This window comes from Mauremys mutica, chromosome 1 (assembly GCF_020497125.1).
Source record: "Mauremys mutica isolate MM-2020 ecotype Southern chromosome 1, ASM2049712v1, whole genome shotgun sequence".
In the NCBI taxonomy this organism is placed as follows: domain Eukaryota; kingdom Metazoa; phylum Chordata; order Testudines; family Geoemydidae; genus Mauremys; species Mauremys mutica.
Window position 1 is genome coordinate 137,511,874 of NC_059072.1, and position 12,610 is coordinate 137,524,483.

At 45.0% G+C, this 12,610-nt stretch overlaps 1 protein-coding gene across 7 annotated transcripts in view; it reads left to right on the forward strand.

Moving 5' to 3' along the window:
- LOC123355412 (C->U-editing enzyme APOBEC-1-like) overlaps positions 1-2,326 on the forward strand; it is a 37,362-nt gene extending 35,036 nt beyond the window's left edge. For all 7 annotated transcript variants that reach the window (XM_044997876.1, XM_044997884.1, XM_044997930.1 and 4 more), the window contains one exon: positions 1,339-2,326. In XM_044997876.1, the coding sequence (XP_044853811.1) occupies positions 1,339-1,452 (114 nt within the window). In that variant the 3' untranslated portion in view covers positions 1,453-2,326. The remainder of the gene's footprint in view (positions 1-1,338) is intronic.
- The last annotated feature ends 10,284 nt before the right edge of the window (positions 2,327-12,610 follow it).

Here is a 12,610-nt window from a genome sequence, read left to right on the forward strand (position 1 = left end):
GAGGGACCCCCCCCCCCCCAGTTCTTCTCTTAGATCCTGTCCTCAACCTAGAGACCTTTCTTCCTGACCCTCCCTGGCAGACTTGACTTTCAACTCTACACAGCACATCCTTCTCTCAGGACCCATCTACACTAGCAAAACTCTTGTCAGGCCTCCCATCCCCAAACCAGAGCTGGTTAACCCCTTTCCTTGCCAACGTCTGGATGGGGTTTATATATTCCCTCCCAGGAACAGGACCATAGAATGTTTCATTGAACTCCCCTAAAATCTCCTCTATTTCCAAATCACAAGTGTCAGTGACTGATCTGTAATCCACAATCAGTGCATGATGAGTAGAGCTGGTCAAAGAATGGAATTTCTGTTCTGTGGAAAATTTCAAGATTTCCTTTCATTCTGCATTGGAACAAACCCGAGACCTTTTGAATTTTTTTGTAACCACTATCAGGGAAGTGAAAGTAAGCAAGCACACCCACTGCAAAAAGACAACAGCCTGGTGACTAGGGCAGTGCTTCTCAAAGTCGGGCCGCCGCTTGTTCAGAGAGAGCCCCTGGCGGTCCGGGCCGGTTTGTTTACCAGCCGTGTCTGCATGTTCGGACGATCGCAGCTCCTACTGGTTGCGGTTTGCTGTTCCAAGCCAATAGGGGCTGCAGGAAGCGGCGCGGGCCGAGGGATGTGCTGTCCGCCCTTCTTGCAGCCCCCATTGGCCTGGAGCAGCGAACCGCGGCCAGTGGGAGCCACAATCGGCCGAATCTGCAGATGCGGCAGGTAAACAAACTGGCCCGGACTGCCAGGGGCTTTCCCTGAGCAAGTGGAGGCCCGACTTTGAGATGCACTGGACTAGAGCACACATGTGGGAGACCGAGGTTCAAGTCCCCACTCTGAATTAGACAGAGTAGGGACTTGGACCTCAGTCCGCTATTTCCCAGGTGAATGCCCAAACCACCAAGCTATTGGCTATTCTGGGAAGGGCATCCTCCCTCTGTCTTTCTCTCTTTAAATGCCATTCCGGCCTTGAGAAACCTTCCTGGCCAAAGCTTCACCATAATAGATATATTTCTGCAAGACATTTTGGTTTCGATGAACCTGCATGTTCTGATGAAAAATTGTTTACTTGGAAAACTCCCAACCTGTTCTAATGATGAGTCCCTGTGACCATTAAGCATGGCATGGAACTCCTTTGAACTCACCCTGGTTCTGAATGAGATTTGAAGCATGCTGATTGCATTTACAGTGAGTTCCTGCCATGTTCATTAAATCCCAAAATGAGTCTAAAGTGCAAATGTTAAACTGGCAACCTCCTGAAAAGAAATTAACTTCAGCTCCCATTTTTCTCACCAGAACATTCCCTCTTGCTTAGAGATTTCATCAGATGAGAACTATACTCCAGTTTTCAGCCTATGTGTAGAAGATGAGGAACAGAAAAGAGCACTCACATCAGCCAGTCCCTATTAGCCGCCAGTATCCTGGCCTGGGCAGCCAACCAGTCTCTGGAAGCCATGAGTGTCTTGAACCAGGCCATCAACTGCTAAGCAACAGAAACCAGTTGACAGGAAACATCACCCACATTAAAACTCCACAATTTGGGGAGGGGAAGAGGATGCAGCCAGAATGGGTGCAACAGAGTGACTGCTTTGCTAACACAGTGTGTTTTCTCAGTTGGTGGGTTACTCTTGCATGAGCTGATAGAACAGTAGCTCTCAAACTTTTATACTGGTGACCCCTTTCACACAGCAAGCCTCTGAGTGCGACCCCCCTTATACATTAAAAACACTTGTTTATATATTTAATACCATTATAAATGCTGGAGGCAAAGCGAGGTTTGGGGTGGAGATTGACAGCTCGCAACCCCCCCATGTAATAAACTCACGACACCCTGAGGGGTCCCAACCCCCAGTTTGAGAACCCCTGTGACAGAACATTAGAATGTTTAATCATTTCAGTTTTGATTTAGTTACCCTTAGCCATTTCCTTGCAATTGCTTCAGCTTGTAGCCTTTTGAAAAGTGAATCACGTTTAATGCTGTACAGTGACTGGGTCGTGTTAGCACCTGTGACTCAGTGTATGGGTTTATTCCATCACAGTTAACACAAGAGTATCTTGCTTATTCTGCAGCCACTGCTGTTTACCAAATGAACATAAAACTATATGATTTGCTTTGTGTAAGCAGTTCATAAGGAACTAACTCATTATGCATTTACATAGAGAGACCTTAGAGAGGATTTATTTTCTGAGGTTATTTCTTTGAATTATGTTTCTCTTGTAGCTTTCTAGATTTTATTGTGTGTCATTTGTCAACATAACATTTGAATAAAATATCTATAAGGAAGCACGGCCTTTGTTTTTACATTTTCAAAATGTAAATCATATGGTACTTCTTAATAATTTCTGGTCAGTGCTAACATAAGAATGGTCCAATGTGTGACATCACAGCTTGTTTTAAGAGTTGATTAAGTGGTGGGGGCAGTTCTTAAAATGAATTGACATTCCAGAAATTGGCTTTACCAGTGTTTAATTTTCCTCTAGGCTTTCCCATGGTGCTCAAATTCCATATATTGTGTTCCTTTGTGAGATCATAGAAGGCTGATCGCATCCTACGAATAAGAACTTCATATATATGCAGACAATCGCATGCATTTACATAAAGAAGATATGCAGTGTACAAGGACAGCAAATTGCTGCAGAGAATCTCCCCAGCTATTGTAACCCTAGCATGTCCCAGTAGACTGATGCTGGGGTTAGGGAGCTCCCAGTTATTCCATTCCTTGCCTCTCCCAGCTAATGGAAAAGTATGTTAATGTGTATGGGGATGGAGTGGAAATCCTCCAGGGATATCTCACTGAAGCTCTCCTGGATGTACTCCCAGGGTCACCTGGTTGAAATAGGGGAATTTTATTAAGGGGACATTCAGAGGTGGCTGTTCCTGCTGGAATGTTTGTCTCACTTGGATCACAGCAGCCCCCACAGTAGATTTGCCCACTCCAAATTGATGTCCGACTGACTGGTAGCTGTCTGGCATTGCAAGCTTCCAGAGGGCTATTGCCATTCACTTGTGAACTGTGAGGGCTGCTCTCATCTTGGTATTCTTGCCCTTCAGGGCGGGGGAAAGCAAGTCACAAAGTTCCATGAAAGTGTCCTTATGCATGCAAAAGCTTCACAGCCACAGGGAATCATCCCAGACCCGCAACACTATGCGGGTCCACCAGACTGTGCTTGTTTCCTGGGCCCAGAATCGGCGTCCCACAGCATGAACCTGCCCCATTAGCACCATGATGTCCAAATTGCCAGGGCCCATGCTTTGAGAGAAGTCTGTGTCCATGTCCTCATCACTCGTCACCACGCTGCCGTCACCTCCTCGCCTGCTTTTGAAGTTTCTGGTGCTGCATATACTGCAGGATAATGTGCGTAGTGTTTACAGTGCTCATAACTGCTGCGGTGATCTGAGCGGGCTCCATGCTTGCCGTGGTATGTCTTCTGCAAAAAAATGACGTGAAACCGATTGTCTGCCATTGCTCTCACAGAGGGAGGGGTGACTCATGACATGGCTTACAGGGTTGGCTTACAATGAATTAAAATCAAGAAAGGGGGTGGGTTTGCATCAAGGAGAAACACACACAATTGTCACACCGAAGCCTGGCTAGTCATTACACTGGTTTTCAAAGCCTCTGTGATGCGCAGCGTGCCTTGCTGTGCTCTTCTAATCTAATTGCAAACAGCCTAGTCAGCAAACAGCGCCAGCAAGCTTTTAAATGTTCAAAGGCACATTCTACCACCATTCTGCACTTGTTCAGCCTATAGTTGAACTGCTCCTTACTACTGTCCAGGCTTCTTTAATCATGGGAGCAAGGGGTAGGCTGGGGTAGGTGCGATCGTGTGGTGCTGTTGGCTGGGAGAGCAGCCTGAGGCAGAAGCCTCCAGCTGGCATGATATACCAGGCAGGATTCAGTCTCCATTAGACAAAACTTCAAGAAAAGAATGACCTGGAGTCATTCCCATTTTTGTCTAGGCACCCCGACCAACCTCACCGAGGTCAACCAGGAGCAACCAAGAGATGGCGGCAGACGGTGCAGTACAACTGCTAACCGTCTTTGCTAGCTTGCAAAGGCAAGGAGCTGCTGTGTAGCAATGCAGTACTGCATCTGTCAGAGCACCCAGGAGACATATGGTGATGGTGAGCTGAGCGGGCTCCATGCTTGCCGTGGTATGTCGTCTGCACGGGTAACCCAGGAAAAAAGGCGAGAAACGATATTTTGCTGTTGCTTTCATGGAGGGAGGGAGGGGGGCCTGACAGCATGTACCCAGAACCACCTGCAACAATGTTTTTGCCGCATCAGGCATTGAGAGCTTAACCCAGAATTCCAATGGGCAGTAGAGACTGCGGGAACTGTGGGATAGCTACCCACAGTGCAACGCTCCAAAAGTCAACACTTGTCTCGGTACTGTAGGCGCACTCCTCTGACTTAATGCGCTTAGTGGGGACACACAATCAACTGTATAAAATCGATTTCTAAAAAATCAACTTCTATAAAATCGATCTAATTTCGTAGTGTAGACATACCCTTAGAGAAAAGTGTATTTCCAACATAGGGCAGCTTGAGCTCCTTAAACGAGGTGAGAGTTTTGTAAATTTAAGGAAATAGGAGTGAATGAAAAGCCCTCTGCAATGCTTTGCTCTCCATTCCTTGCAAGATGGGATGACTTCATCCTTTTGTTTTTAAGCCAAGGCAGGGTTGTGTTGGTTGCCTCTGGCCTGTGGAAGCTCTCTGTGGGCAGCTACAAGGTTTTGTCCCATTGCTCCTGCAGGAGATGAAGTGGATGAGTTAATAGAACTTTCCCCTCTCTCACTGTGGGATCCTATGACATATTTTATTGTGATCATATTAAGAAGATGCTTTTATTCATGTTTCAATGCGAAGAGGTTAAAAAGTCAGCTGCACAAACCCTATGATCAACTTTGTTGACACGTAAAGATAGGCCAAGAAAGATTCTAAGGCTTGCCGGGAAGCTGCGTATAGGCTTCCTAGGTAAGCTCAAGCTGATTTTGAAGACTGGAATTTGTGCAGTAACCCGCAGCAGATTTGGAAAGCTGTTGTAAAAGATATTTTAGTAATGTATCAACTGCAAAATGTGTGCAAGAAATATAATGAATGCAAATGACCAAAACAAGGGCATAAATACCAAGAAACACTCAGGTGGTGAGACATTTGGAAAATTACAAGGCACTTGGGAAATAACCTAAGATAATGGTGGAATGATGAAGAAAGAAAGGTAACAAGAGTATAAGTATCCCCTGAAATTATGAGGAAAGGAGGCCATTAGCAGACTGGACACAGGTTGTCATGTTCTTATTAAACAAATTTTAATTCGCGGAAACTGAATGTAGAATTGTAATTTAAAATGACTACCAATTATTCGGTTATTGATGATTGACAAATCATTGATTATTATCAACTGTGGCAAAATTTCTAAAGGAAAAAAATAAAATAAAAATGAAGCAATCAAAAAGGAGAACATGGTGCAGTAACTTAAAACAATTCAAGTCATGTCTAACAAACAGAGCTCCTGTTGTGGGATGTCCTCACTTCCCTCCATCAGATTGAGGGCACGAAACTTCCCCCTTTGTCAGTGTGCTTCCTCAGGGTATGGCTACACTTGCAGCTGTACAGCGCTGGGAGTTAAACCTGTCTTCGTACAGCTGTGTAGGGAAAGTGCTGCAATCTGTCCACACTGACAGCTGCCAGTGCACTGTCGTGGCCACATTTGCAGCATTTGCAGCAGCATTGGGAGTGGTGCATTATGGGCAGCTATCCCAGCGTTCAAGTGGCTGCAACGTGCTTTTCAAAAGGGTGGGGTGGGGTGGAGTGTGACAGGGAGCGTGTGGGGGAGAGACAGTGGATTTTTGGAGCCAACACCGTGTCAGCACCCTGCCTTGCAAGTTCCGACACCCCTTCTTCCCCCACCCCTCTCTCACTCACTGAAAGCAAACAGACCAGATAAGCAGCAACGCCGAAACAGACCCCCCGCTCCCTCCCACCCGCCCGCCCGCCTGCCCGCCGCACTGCTTCTTTCCTCAAGCCCCCTCCCTCTCCCTCTCTTCAAGCAAACACTAGTTGTGGGCGTTCCAAAGGGAGCCCCTCTGCCTCTGCTCATTCACAGCAAACAGGAGCTGTGTTTGTTTTTTTGATAACCAGCTCTGGAGCCCGGAGTTCACAACAAAACAAAGAGAGGCATCACAACAAAACAAAGAGAGTAATCTTCACTTAAAAGAATTATGGGAAGCTTCTGGAGGTCAGTCACAGCATACTAAGATTATTCCCTGTTTACACTGGTACCTCAGCGCTGCAGCAGCAGCGCTATACTCTTTATTCCTCTCGTGGAGGTGGAGTACAAGCAGCACTGTAGCCAGGGAGATACAGCGCTGTATGTGCCTTGCCAGTGTGGATGGGGAGTGAGTTACAGCACTGTAAAGCCACCAATAGCACTGTAACTCTCAAGTGTAGCCTAGGCCTCAGTGTTAGATGGATAGAGCTCTGGCAACCACCTGGATGTGGATCACAGCTCATGGCTTGTCCGAGCTAATAATTAATTATGTAATTAATTTTCAGGTGTATCTTTGACAGAAGCCACTCGTCTGGGATTAAAGTAAAAATAACAACAGACAGTTCATTGAACACCAAGGGCCAAATTCTCAAAGGTATCTAGGTACCTCACTTCCACAGATCTCCATGGGAGTTAAGTGCCTGAATACCTTGAGGTTCTGGGCCTAACTGTATCTTGAGTAATAACGAGGATGTTGTGATGCTATATGGAATCTCAGGGACACTTTAGCATATTATGAATACCAATACTATAAAATTGCAATGAGTTGTGTCAGATATGCCATGTAAGATATCTGCAAAAATGTTATGATTTGACAAATATGATGATCTTGTGTATATATTTGTTTATCACCTTTGTACTATAAGTTATAGATACGTATGTATGTTTAAGCAGCAAAGAATCCTGTGGCACCTTATAGACTAACAGACGTTTTGCAGCATGAGCTTTCGTGGGTGAATACCCACTTCTTCGGATGCAAGAAGTGGGCAGCTTGTGTTTGAATCAAAGCACAAGCTGCATGGCATAAGACTATAAAAGGCAGCTGCATCATCTCCATTTTGTCTTCAATCCCACTTCTTACCTCTGGAGGAACTTTGCTACAAAATGAACTCTGAAAAAAGACTGAATGGCCCATCCAAGCTGTGGATGTGTTCCAGAGGGACTTTCAAGCCAGCAAACTCATCATTACTGCTAGGAACCTGATATATGGACTTTGAATTATTTGTATGTATGTGACTGTTTTACCATTTAACATCTCACTTCTGTTCTTCCTTTTTTCCTTATAATAAACCTTTAGTTTTAGACACTAAAGGATTGACTGGCAGTGTGGTATTTTGGGTAAGATCCAAACCTATACTGACCTGGTAATGCGGCTGGCCCTTTGGGGTCAGAAGAACATTTGGTATATGTGAGCAGAGTTTAAAATAACTTCCCTCTGTACTGGACCTAGGTGTTGATTGGGAGCCAGAGAACTGGAATGCACTAAGAGGCCATGTGATTTCTTTCTTCTTGATAACCAGTGTGGGGGATTAGAAGCACGGTTTGTGACTGCCTGGGGAGTTTATCTTCACGGTTACCTACCAGTCTTGGGAGTATCTGCTCTCCCTTTTGCAGCCTGCCCTGACCTTGGCATTTCCAGTGGAGGCTACCGTGGGTCACAAATGTGATGCTTCTTTAGTGGTTTAATATCCAGGGTTAAACTGATCACCGGCATTGGGGTTAAGGAGTATTTCCCCTTACCCAAGGAGTATATCAAATGGGATGTCAGAGGTGCAACCTATTTAGCAGCACTGAATGTGGGTCATCTGTTAGGACCAGGTGGTTATGAGACCCATGCAATTGATTTCTATGGTCACAAAAAGGCAGAGTTGCCAGAGCTTGCTTCTTCCTCTCTTCTTCTGTGTTTCTGCCACGAGATGATAGCTGACTTTCTAATTATCTTTTCTAATAGGTCACTTGGCAGAAAGCACCATCCAAAGGTGAAAATGACAATTTTATATCCCCAAACCTGACCAATCCCATCAATGGTACCAGAAGGAGTGGGGAATGAAGGACACCAGATAGTCTTCCTCATTCACTTTTATTCCAAATCTCTCTTTTCTCTGTTTCAGTCTCCCTCCATCTTGGCTCTGCATTTCTCTCTTTGGCCCCTAGATTTAGCTATGTGGGAACATTACTCACTGGACTGTTTCTCATATTTCAGGTGGAAGATACAACCAAAGGTATATCAAGGAGTTTTATGACCCAAGGTGACATATCTGCTCCATGAAATCAGGTGTGGTAGCAGCACCGAAATATGGAGAAACTGGTGCTGAAACACCAGCACCCAGCATGCTGGAATCAACTTCCTGGAAAATGCCTTCAAGAAAAAATCTCTCAGTCTTTTGACCCACTGCTCCATCACTTGGTTCCTCTCCTGGAGTCCTTTCTGGGAATGCTCTCAGTCTGGGGTATTGTTCCTGAAGACATACCTGAAGGTGAACCTACAAATGTATGTAGCACAGTTCTTCTTTAGGCATGAATTTGAATGCAGCCATTAAGGCTTCCATGACCTGGTGATGAATGGAGTCATCATTAGAGTCATGGACCTCTTGGGTAACCATTTATTTTGTTTCAAAAGAGACTGGAAGAATCTCAGGGCTTGGGGGCCTGGGCTATGGAGCCTTTCACTTCTGAGACATTGTTTATAACAAGGACACAGGTTTGTAGTGAACAAAAGTCATTTTCTTCACAGAAACAAGCACTGGACATAAATTGTCCATGGGATGAGACTGGCGCCTTAGTCTGTGATCCACAAAACCCAGCACGCCAGGTAGGGGAGCCCCCTAAACTAGCCAATCTGAGGTGCTGATGAGATTAGCTGATGTGCTAAATCCCACCCTTCTCTCAGAGATAAGTGACTAAATCTAACCTGCAGAGAGGTGCCTATTTCTGCAGCTTTTAACCCTCTTTCGGTGTTACGCACCTAAAACGTTTTTTTGCAAGAAGCCAGAGGTGGAAATCAAGAAGGAGGAAGTTTCCTCATAACTTTTAGCCCACTGGTAATGCATTACAAAATCTTCTCTATGGTGCCTAAATTATGTCACCTACAGATCTCATGGTGCTTTACAAAAGTAAGTGTCTTTACTCTCATTTTACAGATAGGGAAACTGAGTGACAGAGGTGAAGTGACCCACAGTCTCACTGAATGATAGTGGCAGAACCAGGATTTCTGATTGTCAGGATCATATTTTAACTACAGTGCATCCTTCTGTTATGGGATTCTCATCAGACTTCCAAGAGTAATGCTCAATACTTTCAGACGTAAGAGTTGCTTATTTCCACTGTACACTATAGAGAGAAGTGCCCCTGCTGGTGAATAGTGCCAACTGAGTGGTTCCTCTATGTACATTACATATTAGGGCCATCCAGATCCCAGTCTCAGCCAGATACTGAGAGAATCAAGCTACCTCACTGGTCAGATTAAAAAGAGATGTCATGTTGAGTGCTAGCCACATATTGATGTCATCACCATGCAAATTATTTCACGGTCTCTTCTCACAGCCTCATTGGACAAAAGGAGCAACAGGACAGAACCTTGTGGCTGCCCACAGAGAGCTTCCACAGGCCAGAGGCAACCAACACAACTCTGTCTTGGCTTAAAAACAAAACGATGAAGTCACCCCATCTGTTTCCACCAGAGACACACAGACTTTGTGGTCTGTGGGATCAAAGGCTTCTGAAAGAATAAAGAAAATCAATCTGGATGGACACTTTTGGTCCCTTTGAGTTCAACGAGACCAGGATGTCACCCTTGATCTTTGTCCATTACCAGGAACAGGTCATCATCCAAGGAGACCGGAGCTGTCTCAGTGCCAAGAGCCAGCCTGGAAGTGGTTCAGAAAAACAGAGGATTCCAGAAAATCCTGCAGTTATTTTCCCACATATTAAAGTGCAGAACTGGGAGTCACTAGATATGAGTTGTATCCCTGGCTTTGCTACAGACTGACTGTGTGGCCTTGGGCAAGTCATTAAACCTCTTTATGCCTTATTTTCCTTATCTGTAAAACAGGGATAATACTTCCCTACATTCTATTTTATACAGGTTCTCCTCATCACTGAGTGTCTCCCAGTAGTGCATTAAGCAATTTAACTAACATCGGTCATGTGTTTGTTCTCTCATCCTCTCCCCAGCAGAAAATGGCGTGTCCAGAGGAGTGTTTTGTTTGGATTTTTTTTATCATATATGTGTGTGTGCCTATATGTGTATGTGTGTGTGTGTGTGTGTGAGTGTTCAACCATATTATTATTTCTCTCTCTCTCTCTCTCTCTCTCTCTCTCTCTCTCTCTCTCTCTCTCTCGTATACACACACACACACACACCCCTCTATGTTTATGTTAAAGTCAAAGAATTGCACCTTGCACTTAAAGTGGAAGGTGATCAGGTGTGAGACAGTCTTTAGTTCCTGGGAGCCTTCATTCCACAGTCACAGACCAGCCCCTGAAAAGTTCTGTCTCCTGAAGTTCCTCCAGGGGTTTCTGAGGTTAGCTGTATTCTTGTAAGTGAGGCACTCAGGTACTGTGGTGATGAGAGGCCATAGAAATGCCTATGAATACACCATACAGCACAGACAGGTCCATAACTGGAGCTCCTAGGCACTATGATAATATATAGAGAGAACAATATAAATATATATGTAATATAAATATAAATAGAGAAAGAACGATCAAAATGAATTCTCACTAATCTCCCAAAAATAGGCTGTTAGAAAGAGGGTGATAACTGCGGTGTAGATCAGGTACACAACCAAGGACCAACAATTGGTCTTTTAAGAGAGCCAGAAAACTCTGATAAGGGTCAGAAAGAAAAGCTGGTGGCATCCTGCCCTCCCCTATAGCAGCACTGACAGTTTCCACCAATAAACAAGCATCCTCCTGTTAAACTTTCAGAACTATATGAAAACTGCAGGTAACAATTATGTAATCCAGTAAGTGTTATTTACAAGTTTTTACCAGTTAACCTTGCTATTCAAATATAACTCCAGTGGACACTGCCAGTTTGATATACCTCAGCCATGGAACAGACTCACTCAGAATGAGGAGAGAATTTAGGGGAGACCCATGAGATGTTAAATGGCATCATGAACCCCCCAGACCCAGAATGAATTATAGATCAGCTATGGAACCTCAGGGATGGAGGGGTGGCTGTTGGGAAATGTGTTTATCTGAGGATGGCTGTGAAATATTCTCTTTGGCAGCCAAGGATGGAATCAGTGACCAGTGACTGTGCTGCTGTCAGGGACTAGGAACTGGGTTCTGCTCCTGGCTACTGCTCCTACGCCCACTGCCGTCCTCCGTGACCCACAGGGATGAGTGTCAAGGGAAACAAGGCTGTGGCTGAAAAAACAAACCACAAGTTTTGAGTGAAATTCTCTCTCTTCTCGCACCCATAACACGAATATCATAATAAGAAACCTCCCTAGAGGTTGCTGGAGGATCCCAGCCCCTGTTATAGATCGGGTGTCCAGACGTCCTGTTTTTAAAGGGACAGTCCCGTATTTAAGCCCTCCTGCATGCGTCCTGACTTTTTCTTAAAATGGGTACATTGTCCTGAATTTTCTGTGTCTTCTCCCCCCAGTACCAATGGATCCTGCTGCAGGGAAGGTTCGGGTTGGAGAGCGAGAGGTGTACGGGAGTGTGTGTGTGTCGCCTCTCCCCATGTGAACCCTAAAGCCTTAAAGATAAGAAGGTAAATAAAAATCATCCAACTACTCAGTATTTCTTTTTAACAGGGGCTCAGTCAACTTGATGTTAATTTGAACATTAGTACTGCATAGTTCTGACTGATTGCCATTGAACTTGCTTGAATACACATAATTTTACCAGGTGCCCCGTATTCAGCATAGGAAAATATGGTCACCCTAGTTATATATCATAGAGTCTCTACCCAGTTGCTTGCTGAGGCCAACTGACAAGTGCCCTATGCAGGTTGCTCTCTACACAAGTGCCCTCGATGATGCCTCCTTGCCGTGTGTTCTGGGGAGTGGGGGAAATTTCAAGGGCAGTTCTGGGCCTAGGCTGCCTTACCACGCAGGGAGCAACGCCAGTGTTGTGGCAAAGGATGTATTTCTTCCCCTGCACTAAATATTACTAATCTCCCCTCCATTCCCGCCACACCTCTGGGTGCCCGTGATAAGTCCAATTTGTCACAGTGGGGTAAAGGGGCGGTTTCAAGTTGGTGAGCAACAAGCACATTTATTCCCAAAATGACTAAAACAAGCAATGGAGGGGCCACATCTTAATAACTGTCTCTCTTGATGTCTCTTAATAACTGTCTCTCCCCCATTCAGGGACATGACTCCCACTTTTTAAATCACGGGTTTCCCTTACAATTACATGAAGACTTCAGAGAGTTTAACCACAGAATCAGTTTTTGATAAGGATACTGCTGGAATTCTTTGTGTGAGCTTAAAACTGACGTTTTGCTCCAGAAGGCGAGAAGGGTTAAAAGAAGAGGCTCCTGACTCAGCTTTTG